We start from the raw sequence: 25,226 nt of genomic DNA on the forward strand, positions 1-25,226 counted from the left end.
GTGGTTTTAGGCTAAACCACGCCCTGGCATCATGAATACAAGGGGTTAATGCCATCTGCCCCTAGGGTAACAACATCTGCCCTCATCAAACCACCTACCACAACTTTTGGCATCACGAACAGAATACAGGTGTGCGCCTTATGCCACAAGTCCTCTCCCCTAGTCTGAACTGTTTCCAATATTGTCTGCAAAAACTGCATGCCGAGGAGCTGGCAGATTGTCTACAGTACATCTCCATCAGGGCCGTAGAGGCCTGCTACCACGTCCCGTGATTGGCGATGAGCCTGGACTGATCCGATACATGAGGAGGGAGCACCTTCTTCTCCTCCCAGGGAAGTCCCATTCCCCAGTCCCCACGGCCGAGTCCGAGAGGGCCAGAAGAGAGGCTCAGGGGGCCAAGATCATAGAGGGACTGAGGGCACCGAGAATGGAGAGATATGGGCCGAAGCTGCTGCCATAGGAGGTGCGACAGGCGCACCAACAGGACACCAGAGCATTAGAGGCCCTGTACATCAGAAAATTGGAACATCCCCAAGACGGAGAGCCACCCCTGGAACGCCGCCGCGCTATGGTGGTAAAATTCGAACAAAATGCGGGGGTTTAGCACCCTTATGGACTGTCATCATGGAGGAACCATCCTGGTCAATCGTCAGGCAGTGCAGAGAGACTATCTTACCCTTCCAAGGAAACAAACAAGAAAAAAGCTGGCAGCTATAAAAAGATGCACACCAACATCAAATTATTTTGTAAGCAATATATCTTTATTGATCAATACAATATACAAAAAAGGAGCGTGCAAAATGTTAAAATCATAAAAAAATGTATCCGGCGGAGGAGTATAGTCCTGCAACGCCCACCCCGTACTGAAGGGGGCAAATATAACCCCACAAAAAGTAACAGGCGTTCTATCTTCCCCGTCCATGCATTCTCTAGAGAGAAGTGGAGTATACTCCTGTACAGAGCTTGAGAGGAGAGTGGGCGGCTGTGATGACCCGTCCGAAGAATCCAACTCAGATTCTGTTTGCCTACTTCCCATCGGACGATGGGACGCTGATTCCTTTGGCTTGCTGCCGCCTAAAGTCAGAGGTACCGTCCAGGAGGAGGAGGTCTCCATGCCCGAAGTGCCTGTCATGGCACCAAAGTATCTACCACAGTCATCTGTGAATGTGCCCAGGCCTACACCTGTGGTCGAGGAGGTTTGGCCTAACCAGCGGGCACCAACTGAAGTGCCTCAGCCTACTCCCGCAGGCACCAACCGTTGTTCCCCCAGTGGCGCAAGCCGTTGCAGTGCAAATGATGGTCACCATCAGCCCCAACATTACAGAGTCCACCTTGTCCCGGGTGAACTGGAACACCCGAGTGAGTCCATTAGAGGGGGCACAGTCCCATGGACCCCATCACATGTCCCAGCCTCAGAACCAGTCCAACCAGCGAGGCTGGGATGGCAAGTTTCCAAGTTAGGGAAGTCTACCTGTGATAATTCTGATAAATATCATTAACTTTCTTTGTGAAATACTTTTGTTCTCCACAGGTTATATTTTGGTAGCCTGTTGATAGGATGTTGAATAAGAGATATCTATCGAATGAAGAGAACCTTTGTTTCAGTGTGTGGATTATAAATTCCAGATGTGTTATTAGGCCGATGAATGGAGATGGAATGGAGTTGTTTTTTCCAAATGGTGGGGGCAAAAGTGAAGATGATGATGAGGAGTTCTTAGTGCTATGGAATGCAGAGGGCATGGTAGGTCTTTAGGAAAGCTGAGAGAGAGCATGGTTAAAGCTGTTTATGTGAAGTTTGTGTTGTAAATGGATCCTTTTTAGATTGGTGAAGAACAAAAGAAAATCCATGTGTATTAATTAAACCTATTTGATGATATTTTATTAATTTCCTAATACATTTTGCTTTCACAGTTGCGCAGGATGGATGCCAAAAATTAAGTGTATCAGGAAATGCGATTAATTGTTTTATTATATTATAGGAGTAAGGAGAGAAGAAGTTTGGCCAAGAAAAATAAAATAAAAAATATTAACCCCTTAAGGACCAAGGACGTACCTGTACGTCCTTGGTCCTGCTCTCCTGATATAACGCGGGGTTACACAGTAACCCTGCGTCATATCACGGCTGGCCCGTCGCACAATGATTTTTTTTCCGCTTCACCGTAGATTTTTGGGCAAAATTACTGACGTCATTACAAAGTAGAATTGGTGGCGCAAAAAATAAGCCATCATATGGATTTTTAGGTGCAAAATTGAAAGAGTTATGATTTTTTAAAGGCAAGGAGCAAAAAACGAAAATGCAAAAACTGAAAAAACCCCGGTCCTTAAGGGGTTAAAAAAGTGATCACTATTTAATTGAAAAGTATTACCTAAGGATTTAAAATCAGCTAATGGTTTATTGGATCATAAGCAATGCGCATTGAAGGTGATTTTTTCCAATTTTTGAATGAGCTCTGTATATTTTTGATTCTTTAACATTTTTTGTGAGAATGTGTGTTTTATGTTGAGTATTTGTACATGTCGGTATTAGAAGAGCATCGGTCCAAGAGTTCCGAGGAAAGAATGAAGTGCTTCAAATGGCGCTCACCTCCGTCACAGAAGTAGTGTGTTTGAATTAGATAAAATAAAATAAAAACCGCTTTGACACGGATTTAATATAAAAGGTAAAAAGAAGGTTTATTCCTTCAGCATGCAATACAGCGACGCGTTTCGAGGCGCGGGGACCCCCTCTTCCTCAGGCTTTCTATATTAAACCTTTAGTTTAACCTTTAACCTTTGGTTTAATATACTCCAATGTGTGGCAATAGCCTTTGTATCTAGCTATATGGAATAACCCTTTAATATCGATTCACAATTATCAGGTTTTTCCATTTATTTATTTATTTATTTACTTATTTTCCGTACCAACACCAGAGCATCTTATATGCTCAAATTGCCATAACAGTAATGTCCTGATTTGCAACAGCGGTACCCAGTTCTACTGTTGCATAGTTGATTATTAACTGTGTTTTTAATCCTGGTCATGTATCAGTATGATTTATATACTGACAATTATGTAACAAAACACTTACAACTAAGACCGGAGCTGTTTATATGTATGTTTAATTTGCAACAGAATAAGAATTACATACATATATATCTTTTCATCCATGCATAGTAATGTACTTAAGAGGTGATCATGCATGTATGTATATGTGTATGTATGTGTGTAAGCACATATATATGTATATATATAGTTTTGTTTTTTTAGATAAAATTAACACATCTATAACAATTTTTGGGAATCACCCTGCCCATTGGCACTACATTTGTCTGTTCCGTTGTAACAATTTTATCCTACCTTGTAAAAATGAGCCATACTTTATGTCCCAAACTCATTATCTCCGTCACCCATGTTCTGTGTTACACACTCTCCTCCTGCCTACCACGGATTGTTGGTCTCAGTCACACCGGGGTTTCACTTCCAGATGAGGCGCTGGCGGTGGCTGTCTCCCATCCAGTGTGCAGCCAAGGAGGTAGATGTATGAGTGGAGTGGTGACCAGCGGCCCTAACCCTTGATCTAGTACTGCAGACCTCAGATGGGAGAGCCCATACCTGTGTCCGGCATCTGCAAAATTAGTATAAGCATAACCACACATGATACTCAATATGTGCGCAACTGCATAAGTGGCAGACTATTTGCGGTTTTTGTATTTATTGCATTTTATGTAACCCTCAAAGGAATGCTCACCTGTAATGAAAATGCACTTCTTATGCATATTAGACAATGTTATGTGATGTAACTTACACATGTGAGATCTTCTTGAATTGATTTTCGTTGGCAAATGAGGTATAAATAAAGGATATCCTCGCTGCCCAATCAGAAAACCTGACGAAGAGGGGGTCCCCGCCCCTCGAAACGCGTCGCTGTATTGCATGCTGAAGGAATAAACCTTCTTTTTACCTTTTATATTAAATCCGTGTCAAAGCGGTTTTTATTTTAATTCATCTAATTCAAACACACTACTTCTGTGACAGAGGTGAGCGCCATTTAAAGCACTTCATTTGGACCGATGCTCTTTTACTAAAGTGACCATCCTTCGCATGTTGGAGCGGGTTTAGTGCTGGCTGCACTCCTCCACTCTGTGTCCCTCGGAATAGTGGGAAACAAGTGCATATTGGTGTTTTGCCCAAGGTACAACACAAAAAGGTGAGCAAACCTATCTTACCATTCTCTGGAACTTTTGCTCCTTTGGAGCCGATACTTATTGGTTTCTTTTTGTACATCTGTGAATCCACCAGTTAATTTAATTTTACTACGCTTAGATGCGCATTGTGTCTTCTCTGCTTTTTCTATATACCTGTGTTACATGTCGGTATTGTTACATGTTACTTGTGTATTGATGTCCTCATGTAAAGTGACACAGGAATACAGTCAGTTACTAGACATTCAAGGGTTAAATATGACTGAGTTAAGCTGAGGGAAAACAAAAACCCAGACTCAAAGGGGCGGTGACCAGTGACGTAGAGGAGTGGGAGGAAAAAGGTGGGGCTTATAGGGAGATTGACAGCCTTCTTCTCCTGAAACACAGTCACATTAGACTTGAAGGAAATATATATCTACTGTTCGAAATTGAGTATGTTTATAGTGCCTTCATACACAATGTGATATACCCATACATTCTATATTGCATTTATTTAAATTATACCAATTTTGAGTGGATAACTTTATAATGATAATTTAGTTTAATATGAAGATGCTGAAAAAGAAAACTGTTCTTTGGTAGCTTTGCTACTTTCAGATTATGATTGATTGTCTTGAATTTAGGAGGTTAAGAATTCAAGAGCCATGATAAGATTCCATGGTTTATGCTGAGTTGTAAATGTACTCCAAGTGATGCAAAATATGCAAAGACAGGATATATGGTGACCACACGCAGAATGAAGTTCTACTTCAATAAACCACTCGATCTGAGCAGTTGGTTCAGAAAGAAGAGTTGAATATATTCACTGAGATGTGTAAGATATCTGAAGGTGAGACATAATAAGTATGGGTACACTTTTATTACCGCCCACAAGTATGGGCCTATTGGAGTAAAGTTTTCCTTGAATCCTTGGGCAAGCCAATCAAATGTAGAATCTGTAGGCTGTAATTCAAGTGTTCAAAGTCCTAGAGCTGCCAGAGAAGGTGGCCATCATAAAGATCAGACCCACATGAAGGAAACAACCCCAGAAGCCAAGGGGACTGGATGGTGTAGAAGGCTGCCAAGGTTGCAGTGCTCCTGTCCTCCCACAATTATGGTACAAAGTGTGCAGGTGGATGGGGAAGTGTGGATCTGCTTGATTAGGTCTCTTGCAGGAACCATCAATGCATGCTGAGAGAGACCAATGGAAGAAGAAAGAGGTGGTACAGGGCAAAGACGACATCTGGAGAGTTGGTAAGAAACTGTATGCGCCAACAGCCTTGTACCCCATGGTAACATATATGGTCCTATACACTAAGCAGAAGGGAGCAATGTGTGTAGTAATGTCCGTACATTGGGTGGCCTTAGATTGAACAATGCAGAAAGAAGGTTTGTACAGACTTCATTATTTGCATCTGTTATGACCTATATAAAACAATAAAGGTACCTGACCAACACACTCCATAATCATCTTGCCTGTTTCAGAGACTATGAGTAGACTTCATCCAACTGCCTAAGGTGGACCAATATAAGTATGTCCTTGTCTAACTGTACTGATTCCCTAACCATAGATACAGTAAAGAAAACAACTAAGAACCTTGTATAATGTGTGTGGTTATATGAAATTCCTTAGATTCCCAGTGGGATGAGTAAATGTTATCTACCATAAGGTATGGGATACTTGGGGATATGAAGCTCAGAATCTGATTAGAAGGGAATAGGACTGGAGATTGCACATTATCCAAGGCTCTTATGCCCATACACATTTTTACTACTGAACCTACAGAGGAACACAAACCACACTCCAGAAGTAAACGTGCAGCCCCTGCTGGGATCCTTGACCCCCATGTGTATATTGATGCTATAGGAGTCCCAAAGGGGGTCCCAGATTAATTTAAAGCTAGAGAGCAAGTAAAAGCTGAATTTGAGTCTATAATACCCCAGATTTCCATAAACAAGAATGTAGACTGGATTAATTATATCTATTATAACCAGCAGAAATTCATAAATTTCTTAGTGGATGCTCTTAAAGATCAGACCAAACAACTAAGTACCACATCCAATATGATATTTCAAAATGGTACAGTATTAGATATGGTGTTAGCTGAAAAAGGGAAGGGGGTATGTAAAAAGTTTGGAGAGACCTGTTGCACATATTTCCCAGCCAATACAGGACCAAATGGTAAAGTAACCATAGCCATAAAAGAGAAAAATTCTGGAATCTCAGACCCTTGGGATCAATACTTGGATGTGAGGGTGGAAAAAGACTTTGGTCCAAATAGTAATAACCATATTTATAATCCTGAAAATCTTTGCCTTTGTTGTGTGTTGTGTGTTGCCTTGCTTAAAGAAGATGTGTGAGAAGGCCATTGAGAATGCCATGCCAGTGAGGACGAATTTGGACTTCGAGACTACTGATGAAGCCTATACCCCATTAGAGAGCTTAGGGATAGCATCTGACTCCATATGTGTAAAGTCCAAGGCTAAGGAGGTCCATGGACAAGCCATGGGTCATCTAAAGTACAGTGAAGCATTTGAGAATTGGGGCAGATAAGTTAGGATGACGGAAATAAGGGAAAGGTAAAAAAGTCATTTTAAGGAGGGGACTGTAATGGATGTATACATTGTGTGTATATATGTATATATATATATATATATATATATATATATATATATGTGTGTGTGCATTATAAAAAGACTATTTGACAAAGCCTATCCCCCACATTACTCTGCTCCATGCTTTCCTCCCTCCCACCATGTAAGAGGCGTTCCTGTCCTGGCCAACGCCTAGAAGCCTCCCAAAAAATCTAACGAAGAAAGCATATTTTACATGGTATGCCAAATCTATACTCACCTCCCTAGTGAGGGCAGGAACTTATGCTAATTGCAATGGTATATAACCTGGACGACTGCCTAATAAAGCTTGAAGTGTGTTAACACTAGCAATGTGTGTCTGAGTGTGATTTACTTTTGTGCATGCACTCATAATCAGTTCGGAAGGGGGCTAGATATTTACTAGGTCACTGATAAAATCCATATCAGATTTACATACTGAACATCCTACACCAAGAAAATTCTAAATTCAGGGTATTTTCTGCACTTCACTTTTAAGGGTAGGTGTCACCAGGAGTCTGTAATGACCCTGTACTAAGATATAGGTGGGAATAAAAAAATAAGACCACCCAAAAGGAAAACCCAACTTAAACCCGGGAAGGAGCACTAATGGACTGGGAGACAAAACGGAGCGGGGGGAACCCCTGGCATAGTGGCGACCCCTGCAATCAGACATCTTTTCCCCTATCCTTTGGATGGGGGCTAGGGGCGGAGTACCCCTTTAAAGAACGGGCCAATTTTCCTTTTTACGTTTTTTTGTTTTTTCCTCCTCTCCTTTTAACCCCTTAATGACGCAGGACGTATATTTACGTCCTGCGCCGGCTCCCGCGATATGAAGCGGGATCGCGCCGCGATCCCGCATCATATCGCGTCGGTCCCGGCGCTAATCAACGGCCGGGACCCGCGGCTAATACCACACATCGCCGATCGCGGCGATGTGCGGTATTAACCCTTTAGAAGCGCCGCTTCTAAAGTGAAAGTGAAAGTGACCCGGCTGCTCAGTCGGGCTGTTCGGGACCGCCGCGGTGAAATCGCGGCGTCCCGAACAGCTGATCGGACACCGGGAGGGCTCTTACCTGCCTCCCCGGTGTCCGATCGACGAATGACTGCTCCGTGCCTGAGATCCAGGCAGGAGCAGTCAAGCACCGATAATGCTGATCACAGGCGTGTTAATGCACGCCAGTGATCAGCATTAGAGATCAGTGTGTGCAGTGTTATAGGTCCCTATGGGACCTATAACACTGCAAAAAAAATGTAAAAAAAAAGTGTTAATAAAGGTCATTTAACCCCTTCCCTAATAAAAGTTTGAATCACCCCCCTTTTCCCATAAAAAAAATAAAACAGTGTAAAAAAAATAAAAAATAAACATATGTGGTATCGCCGCGTGCGTAAATGTCCGAACTATAAAAATATATCATTAATTAAGCCGTACGGTCAATGGCGTACACGCAAAAAAATTCCAAAGTCCAAAAAAGCGTATTTTGGTCACTTTTTATATCATTAAAAAATGAATAAAAAGTGATCAAAAAGTCCGATCAAAACAAAAATCATACCGATAAAAACTTCAGATCACGGCGCAAAAAATGAGTCCTCATACCACCCCATACATAGAAAAATAAAAAAGTTATAGGGGTCAGAAGATGACATTTTTAAACGTATAAATTTTCCTGCATGTAGTTATGATTTTTTCTAGAAGTGCGACAAAATCAAACCTATATAAGTAGGGTATCATTTTAACCGTATGGACCTACAGAATAATGATAAGGTGTAATTTTTACCGAAATATGCACTGCGTAGAAACGAAAGCCCCCAAAAGTTACAAAATGGCGTTTTTTTTTCGATTTTGTCGCACAATGATTTTTTTTTCTGTTTCGCCGTGCATTTTTGGGTAAAATGACTAATGTCACTGCAAAGTAGAATTGGCGACGCAAAAAATAAGCCATAATATGGATTTTTAGGTGGAAAATTGAAAGGGTTATGATTTTTAAAAGGTAAGGAGGAAAAAACGAAAGTGCAAAAACGGAAAAACCCTGAGTCCTTAAGGGGTTAAAAACCCTAACGCTATTATTTTTTCACCTACAGACCCATATAAGGGCTTGTTGTTTGCAAAACCAATTGTACTTTGTAATGACGTCTTTCATTTTACCATTTGTGGGTTTTAATTTCCTTAAAAAATTCCATGGTATTTACTAAGGTTTGCCTACATTTTGCCCTTTTCCCTATATTTTGCTTTTTTTTACACATGCTCTGATCTGTGGGGTTTTCCTCCGCTCAAATCCACCACATTTTCTGTGGAAACCTTAGTAAATTTGTTGGGTTTTTGCGAAAATGTCAGGGACACGCCCCCTTTTCTGCAACCACACCCACGTTCCTTGACGGTCTTGTGTCTTTTTCGGGTTTGCACAGTAAAATGGAGAGTTTGTTGGGGTTTTTTCAATTCTGACGCAAATTCTGGCACACAACCCGACAAAACATGCAATGCAACTGTTTCCGGACTCCGAATGTTTTGTAGTTTATTATTTTGACAACACTGCTTAAAGCACTTAGCAGGGAGAGTCTGTCATCGTGGTTGTCGATCCATCCCTTAGGGCGGATAGGCAATAGGTAGGGATAATGGCTGTGGGTTAGTTAGGGCTTCATTGTTCCCTTCCTATAAATGACAACAGGAACATGTTTTTGGAGATCACTGCCCTCTAAGTGTGGACTGAAGACAGTCTTTGATGAAAACCTACTAAACACTATACGAATCCATGATCAACATGAACAGACCCAGATTCTAGCAACTGGTACGGAGCCTTCTGACAGAAGCCAGGGTTTGGTTACTTGCTTTACAGGGCTTAACTTGAACAGGATACTGACTAGGCCTTAAACCCTTTTCTTACATGACCTAGCAGGGAGCAGACAGGTTGGGGGGGATTTATCAAAATTTCTGCAGAGGAGCAGTAGAGCAGTTTCCCATAGCAATGAGTTAAATGTATTAATGATGTAAATGAGCCTGAAAATTAACTTCTGAGAGGAATAAAAAACCAATGAATTTTATATTTGAAAATAATGAGTCAGGAAGAGAAATTCCATACTATACATTATATCCACTATAAGTACTGACCGCAATAAACATCTTTTTCATAATATATTTCATCTTACACATATTTTATCCCCTTGAGGACCGGCTGGTTTTTATGTTTTCATTCTTTAGACCTCACTTTCTTATGTCCACAACATTTTTATTTTTTTATTATTTCAACCAGTAGAACCAGTTGTACATTTTAAGGGCACCCTGGATCACATAATGTAATAAGGAACAAAAAAATTGTGCGGTGGAATAGAAATAAAATGCAATTGTGGCACGGAGTTTGGGTTTTGTTTTTAAAGAGTTTGTTATGCAGTTAAAATGTCATGTTAACTTTATTGTGAAGGTTAATAGGGTTACAGTGATGCCAAATATATATATACAGCTTTTGTTAAAATTTTTATTATATCATCACATTCTGATACCCCTAACTTTTTTTTATTTTTCTGAGTTGTGTAAGGGCTCCTTTTGATTGCAGGGCGAACTATACTGTTACGCCGAGCGCTCCGGGTCCCTGCTCCTCCCCGGAGCGCTCGCGGCGTTCTCCTCTCTGCAGCTCCCCGGTCAGACCCGCTGACCGGGAGCGCTGCACTGACATTCACGATGGGGATGCGATTCGCATAGCGGGACGCGCCCGCTCGCGAATCACATCCCAAGCCACTTACCCATCCCGGTCCCCGGCTGTCATATTCTGGCGCGCGTGGCTCCGCTCTCTAGGGCACGCGCGCGCCAGCTCTCTAAGATTTAAAGGGCCAGTGCACCAGTGATTAGTGCCTGGCCCAATCAGTCTAATTAGCTTCCACCTGCTCCCTGTCCATATAACCTCACTTCCCCTGCACTTCCTTGCCGGATCTTGTTGCCTTGTGCCAGAGAAAGCGTTTAGTGTTGTCCAAAGCCTGTGTTTCCAGACCTTCTGCTATTGCTATTGACTACGAACCTTGCCGCTTGCCCCGACCTTCTGCTACGTCTGACCTTGCCTCTGCCTAGTCCTTCTGTCCCACGCCTTCTCAGCAGTCAGCGAGGTTGAGCCGTTGCAGGTGGATACGACCTGGTTGCTACCGCCTCAGCAAGACCATCCCGCTTTGCGGCGGGCTCTGGTGAAAACCAGTAGCAACCTAGAACCGGTCCACCGACACGGTCCACACCAATCCCTCGCTGACACAGAGGATCCACATCCAGCTAGCCGAATCATAACATATACTTTTTATTTGTACCATTTTAGTGAACATGTAACTTTTTGGTCACTTTCTAAGCCCTTGACAACCCTGGATGAAAATCTACTTTATGTGCGGATGTCTGTTCCTGCTCCATGATGTACATTTTTGACACAGAGTTTTCACGGGTGCACAATCAATGCTCCATAGTAACCAGCAACCACAGAATGTAGGCGGTTAGACATGGACAGGACGTCCATCTGTCATCCAGTCAGCACTACTGTGACATGATTGTGAGATGCTGATTGGATGCTATGGCAGCCAGGGGCCTAACAAGGACTGCTAAGCCTGCCATATAAAGCCATCCATTAGAAACTTCAAGAGCAAGAAGTCTGGAACCCTACTACTCCCTTGTGGTGTCCAAGCACCAAAGGCTGTCCTGTGGGCTGTGGATCGCCTTGGGAATGCCTGTTGCACATGTGTTGGACTCACTAATTTATTGCTTACTGTGATATTGTGATTCACTGTATTATGGTATTATATGTGTACTGAACCCTTAAGAAAGGAGATGCAGAGTAACCAGGTGACCCTGGCATCACTTTTTGACAGGTATATCTTGCACCCCCCCTGTCACCACAAAAACTGGGAGTCACGATCAGGATAATTGCTAACCGTGAGCTGCTGACGCCACACCCTCATTCCTATGTTCAACAGAAAGTAAATAGAAGAGTTACGGGCTGCTGCTTTGTTAGGAATATGGACAATTTACTAGAAATGGCCCTCATGGCCATTTCTATTTAATACCTCTTCGAAAGCAAATCCATGTGGGTTAGGGTGGCTGGGAGGTAAAAAAAAAAAAGGGGGGGGCGTGGTTGAGGTAAGGAGGAGACACAAGGTGGTGAAGGAATTGTAAGAACACAAGATAATTGGGCCTCTGTATGGGTAGCTGCACATGAAACCTCCCGTGGAGCCCCCGTAAGGGAAAGAGGGCAATTGCATAGGGGAGGCAAAAAATTGCTGGAGCCCTCAGAGAGAAGGTGACAGGGCAAAAGACAAACATTGGCATGGACTCTTGGGTTGAGCAAGTTCAATAAAGTATGTGACAATGTGGTGTCCCAGCACCAAAGGCTGTCCTGCAGGTTGTGGATCTCCTCTGGCGTGTCTGCTGCTGTTGTGTTGGGTCCACTGTGAAAATGTTTACTATGTTCACTATGTTCATGCACTTTATTATATTCACTGTATTTTATGTTATTTATGTACTGTACATTTAAGAAAGAGATGCAGTAGTGACCCTGTCTGCTCAAAGGGAACCCCCAAACTCTCCTGTATATAGTGTGGGAGGGGAGGAGTTGCCCCAGTCTAGGAGTAAGGAGAGTTCTGTGCTGAGATCCAGTCTGAGCTACAGTGAGGAAAGGAGGGGGAAGACGTGTGTGGTGTATCCAGAAGGAAGCCTGAGGAAAACTCCAAATCAAATCAGCCCCGCCATTCTGCAAGAGTTCCCCATACAGTGGTAGTGAAGCCCTGGTGGGGTTTATAATTGGGCCTTGTCAGAACCCTAGTCAGTGTGGGATATCTTCAAGTCTTAAATCCCAAGTCTATATAATTCAAGTGGGTGAAAAGCACCACAAGTCCCAACAAGGCAACAGGGATCCCAAGGGTTACACTGCATCCCTTCTACTCGGCTCTGTACTGTGTGTTGTGCCATCTATATCTGCTCAGTAAAAGACAGTTATCCATAACCTGACATTGGTGTGTTTCTTACCCTCCGTGCCTGGCCGGGGAGAAGCTGTCTCCCCCTCGGACAGTTTATAGGCTAACGGTGCCCTGGCGTCATTTAGAGAAAGGCATTCAAAGAAACTAAAAAATGGACCTTACGAGGCGCTCAGGCAACCGAAGTGGAAGATATCATGACCAAAGTGATATAATTGAAAATTCTTGTTTATTGGTTAAATAAAGCAAGGTAAAACAAAGCAAAAATAAAACAATAATGCGTTTCGGGGTATGGCAACCCCTTCTTCAGATTGGAAAGGTGAATACAGTATACTGGAAATGTGGGCTTTATATATGGTTGTCAATAAAATCTAAGATTGTGGAAAGGTAAAAGGTTAGAGTTGCATGGCACATATAACGTAAATGTTTGCTCAGCTCTTTCTTCTAGATGATTCTCCATCTTGAACAGGATTTTAAAGATGATTGCCCTCTCAGCATGGACTGGGGATAGTCGTGGGTACAACCTCTCCACACTGTGCCATGATCTGCCTCAGGTTAGACCCTACCAAATGGTACTAGATTCTCTGGCAAAGCCTGCGCTTGGTTACCTGCTTCAAGTAGCTATAAAGAAGTATTTCCATCTCAACTAACATTATGTGGGGCTGGGCCCCTGATGGCGGTACTGCCCTGATGGCGGCCCTGTGCCAGAGGTTGCACCAAATAGGATCCCCATTAGTTTCACACAAACCCTGTAGTACAGAAGTATTGAAGTGTATTATACCAGGGATCAGATGATCACATGTTCAATTACCCTAGGAGAACAAAAAATTATAAATAAATAAAGTGTAAAATAAAATTCTACCCTACAAAAAAAATTTAAGGGAAAAAAACCAACGGCAATACATAATTGGTATTACTGTATCTGTAACAACCTAAGCTATAAAATGATCATGTGCGATGAATGACAAAAAACATTTTTTAAATCTTATTATAAGAAGAAAGGACGAGGTAATGGCAGAACTGCAGTTTTTTTTTTCTTCAGTTAACTCACCTCCTAAAAGAGGAATAAAAATGTATTGAGGTTTGGTCCATTAAGCTCACATTATTATCTTTATGTTAACCTCTAGGACCACATGACAGCTCCATATAAAATCCTCGGTGGGATCCTCACTGCCCAGATCTCATCTTCACAATCACTCAGAACACAGAGGAATCGGTCAGCGACTAATCTCTGGAGCCGACTCTGCACATCTCACTATATCTAAGGTAAAGACTAAATTTACAGGAAATACAAGACTGATTCACAGCAACAAAGGTAGAATGGAAACCTTAACATGTTTCATAACCATAGTTTACTAATTTAGATGTAGCAGAGCTGAAGTTGTTATTAATCTTTTTTTTTTTTTTTTTTGGGGGGGGCTACATTGTTGCTAGGATTATTAGGATGATTTAGCTCTGTGAAATCTATATGTGTTTTTATTTAGTATTTTGAGGTGGGGGCAAAAGTCTATGTTGAAATCACCTGAAGGCTAGGTTTTCACACAGTTATTTCTCTAATGTTTTTGGAAAACTTCCTTTGGCTCAAAAACTGCAATCCCAGTTTTCCAAAGAAAATGCCATAAAAACCCTGGTTGGAAACCTAACCTAGAGAGGACCTGTGTTTGTCTCTTTGTAAAAAGTAAGCTATCACCATCTATAGACAGACATCTCTCCTTTAGGAGATAAAGCCCACTTGACGGTCTAGCTATTCCACCAGATGGGCAGGGACGGCATTATACATTGTGTGCCGTGTGTGTTGTACTAATGCCCCAAAAGTGCTTTTATTCCATTGTCAGCTAGTCACAGGACCCCCGTAATGTGCCAGCATAGCCTATTATGCATATACCAGTATAATCCATCCACAGTGGCCCTGAACCACCAACAACCACACACACCAGTATTAGCCATCCACTGTGCCCTCATACCCTGATCAGCCGGCCACACTACCCCCAAACACTTATTAACCAGCCACACTACCCCCCCAAACAATTATTAACCAGCCACAGTACCCCCCAAAACGTTATTCATTAGCAACTTTGCTGCCCTATATGAGTATCAGCTAGTCACACTGCCCCATATGAATATCCACCTGACACACTGCTTCTTATTCCCTGTATACTATTATCCACTAGCTACAGTGCTGCCCCATACTGGTATTTCTTATGCATTTTTCTGCCCAATAATAAGATCATCCATCTACTGTGCCCCCTACCAGTATCACTTAGCTGGGGTGCCCCCATACCAGTACCACTTACAGTGCCCCTGTCTAGTGTATACAGAAGTGTCTCTCAATATGGTTCCAGGGAACTTGACAGTAACAAGAGCTGATGTTCCTGGTTCTGAGAATATTAGAAACAGAAGAAACACAGGGTCACCCTTTGGACTATGAAGTAGTCTAGGTGTATGGCCATGTTCCCATGGCGCTATTTGGCGCGCATTTTGGTACTTAATACATGTATATTACTTACACAGTTACATAGTACAGTTGAAAAAAGACAGATGTCAATCAAGTTAAAACCAAGGAGGGAAAGAGATGGATGAAGGAGAGGAGATGTGCTTCTATATTTCTATATACACATTATGTTATTTTGTTCTATGAATGTATCTAAGCCTGTTTTTTGTGAGCAGTTACTGAGGTAGACTGTTCCATAGATGGTAAAAAGGTTTGTCGCCCCTGAAAGATGTAACTAGAAGACGCTGAGCCCCACAGCTACATTTATAGCACTGGTCTACTCCTGAAGGACTTTATGGGCCCCTCATGCTGCTGGCACCCTCTGTATCTCCTACAGTTACATCCCAACCCTTGTCTTTTGAGGGGGTTTTACCCAGGACAGTATTTTTGCCAATTGCTATGTATGGTCCATTTATGTTCTGTGGGATATTATCTCCATATATCCAGGCAAATTACGGCAAAAACAGCAGTCAGAAACAGTGACACGGTAGTAAAGTTTAAACAGGGCTTCTCCTATTTTTATTTTAAGTATCCTGTTTGTTCAATAGGGCGGAGCTTATTTTAACATTTTGTAAACCTCCTACGCTCTATTTTGGTTCAGATATATAAAGAAAAAAAAATGAAGGCCAAATATTTACTCCATTGGTGAATATTTACTGGTAGCTTAATATCACAAGTTTTACAGGTTCCAAATAGTGAGGATCAGCATATGGCCATCACAAGCCTGAACCACAATGTATCCAGGCATCCTTTGGATAGGGGATAAGATGTCTAAGCACCTGAGTACCCCTTTAACTGGCTTGGTCTACTGAGGTTGGAAAGATGGTACAATCCGTTAGAGCTCAGATTAGCGTAAAGGAGTGAATTTAGGAAAGCTTATCGGCTTGCTGAGACTTATAGTTGATTGTGCTGTATATGTCTGATTCATCCCACACTATACTACTTGGACTTGACTAACTTGCTGGACTTGACTTGTATAATATCAATAAGAGGCTTACTGCAAGACTTTGACTTCCACCTGGGTAGTGTGGTTAACTGGTAATAGATGCGTGGTTGCTGGACTAGGCCTCAGGCCTGTCCAGAATTAAAGTTGCCCAGTTGCCTATAGCAACCAATCAGATTGGTTCTTTCATTTTGCAGAGGCCTTGTTATGTGGTGAGCCACTGCAGTGAATGGCGGGACCACGGGTGTTGCGGTGTGAGTGGTGGATATGATGCTATTAACCCCGGGGGTTGGATGGTATTAACCCCTATGTGTTCGTGACGCCAGTGTGGTTTTCGGGTTCCGAAACACCACACGCCCAGATTCTCCGCTATCCCACGGGCTAATGGTGAATAAAGAGTCCACAACCAGTTATGGTCAAACAGAGGCTTTACTGAGTAGAAGACAGGTGTAATTATCTTCACAGGTAAGGCCAGAATTCCCAGAGAGATGGCCAGTACCCAGAGGACCTCGCAGCTTGCTGGACCAATACTTGTAAGAAACGTGACTTGTAATTAGACTTGACAATGTGCAGGACTTGACCAACTTCAGTGACAGCAGACATAGACTTGTAGACTCATTGGAAACTGTAACTTTTGGGGTACTCCAGATGCTGATCACTTGACTCTAAGGCCTCTGGTGCTTGCTGCCAAAGTAAAGACTTGTTCGCAGATCAGATTGTAGGGTCTAAAAGAGCAGATGGAATCTGAGAGAATGGCAAATGGCCACCCCTTTATATACTGGGGGGCTGGACTAAAGCCCATTGGTCAAGCTGTGGGTCATAGGTTAAAGCTGGTGCTCTCTGGGAGTACAAGTTACAACAAATCATGTGACTGCATAACATAGCATGTGACAGGCTTACTCACAGGTCCTTGAGACCTCCACAGGTCCTTTATACTATCTAGACATGGGGATCCTGTCTAAGCATTAAAGGAGCATACACCACATTTATTAAACCAACAGGAGAACAAGGGGGAAACCCTGCAGGGGAGCCCCCAGGTCACTGAGGGACTCAACCTGAGAGGGCCTAAAGGTAGTACAGGACATTGTACCCGTACTGGGACATCACAAACCCCCTTGCGTAACATAAGTCGTCCATGACGTAAGGTTCTGTCAGGCTTGAGGAACGAAGTGGCCATGGAGCCATATGCAGTCCTGAGGCATTTTATGCACAAACATCCATTTCAGGCTGGTCCATACATGCTCTGTTTTGAGTTGAACAGGATTGGTGGTTATATATAACTTGTATATATATATACTGTTGTAAGGACCTTTACTATGTACTTTATAACTGGATTGTGCATTTTATAATTGACTATACACAACTGACACCTTTGACTATGCATATAATACACTATGCATTTACTGACTTGCATAAGTGTTTACTGTACATGACTAGAAATTATTTTCTAGACATTATATAACTTACTCGACTTAGAACTGTAGACTTATAGTTGCGGATTGGGTTGCCGGAGGCTCTCTGCCCAATGCCTTGGCTACTGGGGTCCCTTGGCATATAACACATCTCCCCAGAACTCTATTATTAGTTTGTGCTAGACATTTCTATGCTAGACATTTGATACAGATAACACTTTGACATTAATGTTACCTTTACTGACTACGTGCTTTAGGTGAGTTTCAGGAATATTTACTGGCCAGGAAAGTATCCTGTGCACGAACAGAATAATATATGACATTAGATACACTTGACATGTTACTTTGAGTAGACTGAGTAATGTGAGTGTTACAGCTCTACTTTATGTGACTACTTTATGTATACTTGACTTGTGCATACTGAACTATGTGTACATAAACTGTTTGTGTACACAACTGTGTTTAGTATACTTACACATATTATTAACATTTGTTTGTACTAGATGTTGGTGATGGGGGTAATATGTGCTCCTCCCGAACGTTTCAGGATAAACGCCTGTAAGGAGACAACCAAACATCATACATGACTGTACACAATGACTTTTGGTGTACAATAACTTTATACATTTTTACTTATCATTTACATTAACAACACATTGTAGGACCATAAAATTAGGACCACGACAACTCAGTGTACCTCCCTGACCATTTTTACTGAACCAAAATATATTACTTTAGAGTTCATGTACTGCTCAGTAGTTCATGTACATAAGGAGTTCATTTGTTTCGTTCAGATCAATTAGGATCTCCTACCAAAAGGATTCTCTCGGCTAATGCCGGGCACATTACTTAAAGGGGTACTCCGGTAAAAACCTTTTTTCTTTTAAATCAACTGGTGGCAGAAAGTTAAACATATTTGTAAATTACTTCTATTAAAAAATTAGCTGCTGAATACTACAGAGGAAATTCTTTTCTTTTTGGAATGCTCTCTGATGACATCACGAACACAGTTCTCTCTGCTGACTTTATTATAATAATAATACTTAATTTATTGTTGTCCTTTGTGGGATTTGAACCCAACTCCCCAGCACTGCAAGGCAGCAGTGCTAAACACTGAGCCACCATGCTGCCCTTAGCATAGATCTGCTATGCATGGTTGCTAAATTGGACAGAGATGTCAGCAGAGAGCACTGTGCTCGTGATGTCATCAGTGTTCCAAAAAGAAAGGAATTACCTCTGTAGCATTCAGCGGCTAATAAGTACTGGAAGGATCAAGATTTTTTAAAAGAAGTAATTTACAAATATGTTTAACTTTCTGCCACCAGTTGATTTAAAAGAAAAAAGGTTTTCACCGGAGTACCCCTTTAATAGAATCTCCTACAGCAAGGAGTCTCTCGGCCAAAGCCGGGCACATGACTTACAAGATTGGTTAGGTTACAAGTGGAAGAACTTTTCTTGACAAAGTCTTGTCAGGCACATATCTTAAACTGTTGCTGGAAACCTGAAACAACAAAAGTGCTAGCGCACAACAGACAGTTAGTCTCACGACCAAGTTTGGTATTTTACTGTACACAACTTAGGTAGACTTCTTTCTTTCTGGCAATATTCCAGGTGGGGTCCTAGGCTGTGAGATGTACCTAGGGTTGCAAGACTGGGCCCCTTGCATGGGGTCAATATGGGTGTCCCAGGACACATGGGACAGACTGGGATTGGGGATGGTGGGACCAACTGTAATCACCACCTGAACTGCAGCGGCTTGGGCCACAGAGGGATTTCTTGTTGGTGCCTGCTCTTCAGGCCAAACCTCCGCCACTGCAGGAGTAGGCCAAGGCACTTTCGTGGGTTAGGCCGAACCTCCCTTACAGCTGGAGTAGGCCTTGTACATGAGTTGGTGCCCAGTGATCAGGCCAAACCTCCTTGCTCATAGGAATAGGCCTGGGCACATCTGTACAGGAACCTTGACTGGAATGACTTTGATACTTGGGATTCATCGCTGGAGGATCACTTTGGACAGGTAGGGTGGGGCCAACAAATCATGTAACTGCATAACATAACATGTAACAGGCTTACTCACAGGTCCTTGAGACCTCCACAGGTCCTTCACACTATCTAGACATAGGGATCCTGTCTAAGCATTATAGGAACATACACCACATTTATTAAACCAACAGTAGAACAAGGGGAGACCCTGCAGGGGAGCTCCCAGGTCACTGAGGGACTCAACTTGACAGGGCCTAAAGGTAGTACAGGACCGTGTTCATTTTTGCAGCATACAAAATGAGTGTTGTCTCAGGCTTTTCCGAGGTAGCAGTGTGGCCCGAGGTGTTGAAAGGAAGTGTGTCTGTGCTTTAATGGGTGGAGCGACCGCTGGGTTGAAGGGAGATCATTCTCCATGCAGCTGAAGGAAATTGTAGTTTCAACCACAGCGCGCATAGAAAGGAGCCTAGCTGAGCTGTAATGGGTGGGTGGTTGATGTTTGGGAGGGAGATAAGTCATCTCCCACTTACAAACAAGTGATCCCGAGGATTGTAGTTGGAGAGAGGGCACAGAAACAGAAAATAGCCAGTTCACACAAACAAGCCAGCAGTGGAATGGGGGACACAGGACAAACCATTGACCACCAACACAAGCACGGATCCTTGGTAAGCATGTCCATTTCTGGCTGGCAGGTAATTAGTAAAGTCACCTTATGATAACCCCTTTAAAGGGGTACTCCGGCCCTAAAACATCTTATCCCCTATCCAAATTATAGGGGATAAGATGCCTGATCGCAGGGGTCCCACCGCTGTGGACCCCTGCAATCTTTCATGCAGCACCCCATTATCATCAGCCTCCGGTGATGTTTTGTCACGATACTCCTGCCCCGTGATCATGATTCATCAGACGTGGAGCGATGTTCGCTGCGGAGGCTGATGATAGCGGGGTGCTGCATGAAAGATTGCGGGGGTCCACAGCAGCTGGACACCCACGATCAGGCATCTTATCCCCTATCCTTAGGGCTGGAGTACCCCTTTAACTTACTGAAAAGTGCAAGCTGGAAGCCATGATAGGCAACACGTAGTTGCAGGATGTCCTGAACATATAGTTGAGTTGTTCCTCGAATCACTACTAGGGGTGATTGATTGTCGTTTGCAATGATTTCCCAGATCATCACACCAGCAGTATTTTATTGTTTACACCTCTACAACATCCCCACTATAGCATTATGTCCTGTCTGTTCATGTGTGAACTCATTTATAGCCTGCTCTTGTACCAGTAACTAGTAAGTATTACCCTTTTTCTGTGATTTTAAGTTAATTTTTATCCTATATTTAGTTCTAATGTTGCTGAGCATTCCTTGTTTTGTTCTGATGACAATGTTGGCTAAATCTACTTATGTGTTTCCAACAGGAGTCCAAGCATATTGAATGCAAGATGATGAGCACACAACCCAATGGAACGATGACAACGTTGGCTAATACCAAATTAACTCCATGTATAGAGTGGGAATTCTTGCAGAGGCTCTTTGCCTTCCGGCCCCCGTATATGTGGGTCATCTTCGTCTTGGGCTTCATAGAAAACTTGTTTGTCATCTCCGTCTTTGTCCTTCATAAGAGTCGCTGCACAGTGACTGAGATCTACCTGGGGAACATGGCGGCTGCTGATCTGATATTTGTTAGTAGTCTACCATTCCGGGCTTTAGATATCTCCAACAATTTGTACTGGCCATTCGGAGGCTTCATGTGCTCAACTGTCTACTCCTTGTTTCAGTTCAACCTTTACAGCAGCATCTACCTCCTTATGATGGTCAGTATTGGGAGATATCTGGCTTTGGTGAAGCCCATGTCCACAGGTCGTTTAAGAAGGCCTTGGTGGGCAAAGCTGATCTGTGGGATCATCTGGATGTTTGCAGCTGCATTAAGCGTGCCCAATGCGCTGTTCCGAAAGGTGGTGTTCATCAAAAATTTTAATATCACTAGATGTGTAATAGACAGATCATCAAATAACTGGTTTATTGCAGCAAATATAATCATAAATGTTCTCGGCTTCTTACTGCCTCTGGTTGTAATCGCCTTTTGTACGTCTCAAATGATTCATGTTTTAAGGAACATTACAAAGAAACAGTTCAAGAATGTCAACAAGCAGAGAAAAGCCACTTGGCTGGTCTTGTCTGTATTCTTGGTCTTCATAGTGTGTTGGCTCCCCTACAATATTACCCTCTTTATTAACACATTAGTTCGAGCCAATGTCTTTCTTCCATGTATGGTGAAAAATGTCAATCGTACTGTTAACAGTATCTCTGTTTACCTTGTCCTCACTAACAGCTGTATCAATCCGATCATATACAGTATGCTTGGGAATCACTTTAGGCAAAAAGCCAGAGAGGTCTTCAGGAGGCTTCTATGTAAGGGATCTGACAGACAGAGGTCATCAATTCCAACAGATGAATCATGAATCTTTCTCCATGGGATCATACAAGAACTCAATTCTGAGTATCTACGTTGGCACCTTTTGGACCCCCCTGCACCAATCCCAGCCACAGGGCATCACCAATAAAAAGGCCAGGCCTCTATCTCACCCAAGCTGTCTATCTGAGCGCCATGATAAACAGTCCTGCCTAAAAATTTGAACACAATAACAAAATATAACCCCCAAAGGTCCCTACACTGTAAAACAGCAAAAATTGTATTAAAACATTTCACCAACATAAAATAACAGTAGGCCTCTTCAACCTGGACTTCTCACAAACACATGAACCAAATGAAATAATATTATTGGGCAACACTCCTACCTACTAGCTCCAAATACTGCCGCACACTGTGTGACTCTTATACTGCAATGTTTATATATATATATATATATATATATATATATATTCTATATTAATGCCTAATGCCTACTGTTCCCACATAACCACTGTATCCCCATTTATGATTATCTTTCACTGTGCCCCCCCCCCAAGTATATAGTAACTCCCACTGCCCACTGTGTCCCCTGAAGTATATAGTAACTCCCACTGTGTCCCCCGAAGTATATAGTAACGCCCACTGTGTCCCCTGAAGTATATAGTAACTCCCACTGTGTCCCCTGAAGTATATAGTAACTCCCACTGCCCACTGTGTCCCCTGAAGTATATAGTAACTCCCACTGTGTCCCCCGAAGTATATAGTAACGCCCACTGTGTTCCCTGAAGTATATAGTAACTCCCACTGTGTCCCCTGAAGTATATAGTAACTCCCACTGTGTCCCCTGAAGTATATAGTAACTCCCACTGTGTCCCCTGAAGTATATAGTAACTCCCACTGTGTCCCCTGAAGTATATAGTAACCTCCACTGTGTCCCCTGAAGTATATAGTGACTCCCACTGTGTCCTCTGAAGTATATAGTAACTCCCACTGTGTCCCCCGAAGTATATAGTAACGCCCACTGTGTCCCCTGAAGTATATAGTAACTCCCACTGTGTCCCCTGAAGTATATAGTAATGCCCACTGTGTCCCCTGAAGTATATAGTAACTCCCACTGTGTCCCCTGAAGTATATAGTAACGCCCACTGTGTCCCCTGAAGTATATAGTAACTCCCACTGTGTCCCCTGAAGTATATAGTAACTCCCACTTTGTCTCCTGAAGTATATAGTAACTCTCACTGTGTCCCCTGAAGTATATAGTAACTCCCACTGTGTCCCCTGAAGTATATAGTAACTCCCACTGTGTCCCCTGAACTATATAGTAACTCCCACTGTGTCTCCTGAAGTATATAGTAACTCCTGCTGTGTCCTCTGAAGTATATAGTAACGCCCACTGTGTCCCCTGAAGTATATAGTAACTCCCACTGTGTCCCCTGAAGTATATAGTAACTCCCACTGTGTCCCCTGAAGTATATAGTAACCTCCACTGTGTCCCCTGAAGTATATAGTGACTCCCACTGTGTCCTCTGAAGTATATAGTAACTCCCACTGTGTCCCCCGAAGTATATAGTAACTCCCACTGTGTCCTCTGAAGTATATAGTAACTCCCACTGTGTCCCCTGAAGTATATAGTAACTCCCACTGTGTCCCCTGAAGTATAAAGTAACGCCCACTGTGTCCCCTGAAGTATATAGTAACTCCCACTGTGTCCCCTGAAGTATATAGTAACTCCCACTGTCTCCCCTGAAGTATATAGTAACTTCCACTTTGTCTCCTGAAGTATATAGTAACTCTCACTGTGTCCCCTGAAGTATATAGTAACTCCCACTGTGTCCCCTGAAGTATATAGTAACTCCCACTGTGTCCCCTGAACTATATAGTAACTCCCACTGTGTCCTCTGAAGTATATAGTAACTCCCACTGTGTCTCCTGAAGTATATAGTAACTGCCCCTGTGTCCTCTGAAGTATATAGTAACGCCCACTGTGTCCCCTGAAGTATATAGTAACTCCCACTGTGTCCTCTGAAGTATATAGTAACGCCCACTGTGTCCTCTGAAGTATATAGTAACTCCCACTGTGTCCCCTGAAGTATATAGTAACTCCCACTGTGTCCTCTGAAGTATATAGTAATTCCCACTGTGTCCTCTGAAGTATATAGTAATTCCCACTGTGTCCTCTGAAGTATATAGTAACTCCCACTGTGTCCCCTGAAGTATATAGTAACTCCCACTGTGTCCCCTGAAGTAAATAGTAACTCCCACTGTGTCCCCTGAAGTATATAGTAACTCCTACTGTGTCCCCTGAAGTATATAGTAACTCCTGCTGTGTCCCCCTGAAGTATATAGTAACTCCCACTGTGTCTCCTGAAGTATATAGTAACTCCCACTGTGTCTCCTGAAGTATATAGTAACTCCCACTGTGTCCCCTGAAGTATATAGTAACTCCCACTGTGTCCCCTAAGGATATAGTAACTCTCACTGTGTCCCCTGAATTATATAGTAACTCTCACTGTGTCCCCTGAAGTATATAGTAACTCTCACTGTGTCCCCTGAAGTATATAGTAACTCCCACTGTGTCTCCCTGAAGTATATAGTAACTCCCACTGTGTCTCCTGAAGTATATAGTAACTCCCACTGTGTCCCCTGTAGTATATAGTAACTCCCACTGTGTCCCCAGAAGTATATAGTAACTCCTACTGTGTCCCCTGAAGTATATAGTAACTCCCACTGTGTCTCCTGAAGTATATAGTAACTCCCACTGTGTCTCCTGAAGTATATAGTAACTCCCACTGTGTCTCCTGAAGTATATAGTAACTCCCACTGTGTCCCCTGAAGTATATAGTAACTCCCACTGTGTCCCCTGAAGTATATAGTAACTCTCACTGTGTCCCCTGAAGTATATAGTAACTCCCACTGTGTCCTCTGAAGTGTATAGTAACTCCCACTGTGTCCCCTGAAGTATATAGTAACTCCCACTGTGTCCTCTGAAGTATATAGTAACGCCCACTGTGTCCTCTGAAGTATATAGTAACTCCCACTGTGTCCCCTGAAGTATATAGTAACTCCCACTGTGTCCTCTGAAGTATATAGTAATTCCCACTGTGTCCTCTGAAGTATATAGTAATTCCCACTGTGTCCTCTGAAGTATATAGTAACTCCCACTGTGTCCCCTGAAGTATATAGTAACTCCCACTGTGTCCCCTGAAGTAAATAGTAACTCCCACTGTGTCCCCTGAAGTATATAGTAACTCCTACTGTGTCCCCTGAAGTATATAGTAACTCCTGCT

General features: G+C 42.7%; 1 protein-coding gene across 2 annotated transcripts; it reads left to right on the forward strand.

Moving 5' to 3' along the window:
* The first annotated feature begins 13,848 nt into the window (after nt 1-13,848).
* LOC130295579 (B2 bradykinin receptor-like) lies at nt 13,849-22,050 on the forward strand. Of its 2 annotated transcripts, none has more exons than XM_056546427.1 (2): nt 13,849-13,974; nt 20,945-22,050. In XM_056546427.1, exon 2 carries the CDS (start codon nt 20,969-20,971, stop codon nt 21,986-21,988), a length of 1,020 nt encoding a protein of 339 aa, XP_056402402.1. In that variant the 5' UTR covers nt 13,849-13,974; nt 20,945-20,968; the 3' UTR covers nt 21,989-22,050. The 2 variants fall into 2 exon arrangements, with proteins under 2 accessions (XP_056402402.1, XP_056402401.1); XM_056546426.1 differs by lacking the exon at nt 13,849-13,974 and adding an exon at nt 19,174-19,568.
* Nucleotides 22,051-25,226: the final 3,176 nt, after the last annotated feature.

This window comes from Hyla sarda, chromosome 11, assembly GCF_029499605.1.
Source record: "Hyla sarda isolate aHylSar1 chromosome 11, aHylSar1.hap1, whole genome shotgun sequence".
Taxonomy (NCBI): Eukaryota; Metazoa; Chordata; class Amphibia; order Anura; family Hylidae; genus Hyla; species Hyla sarda.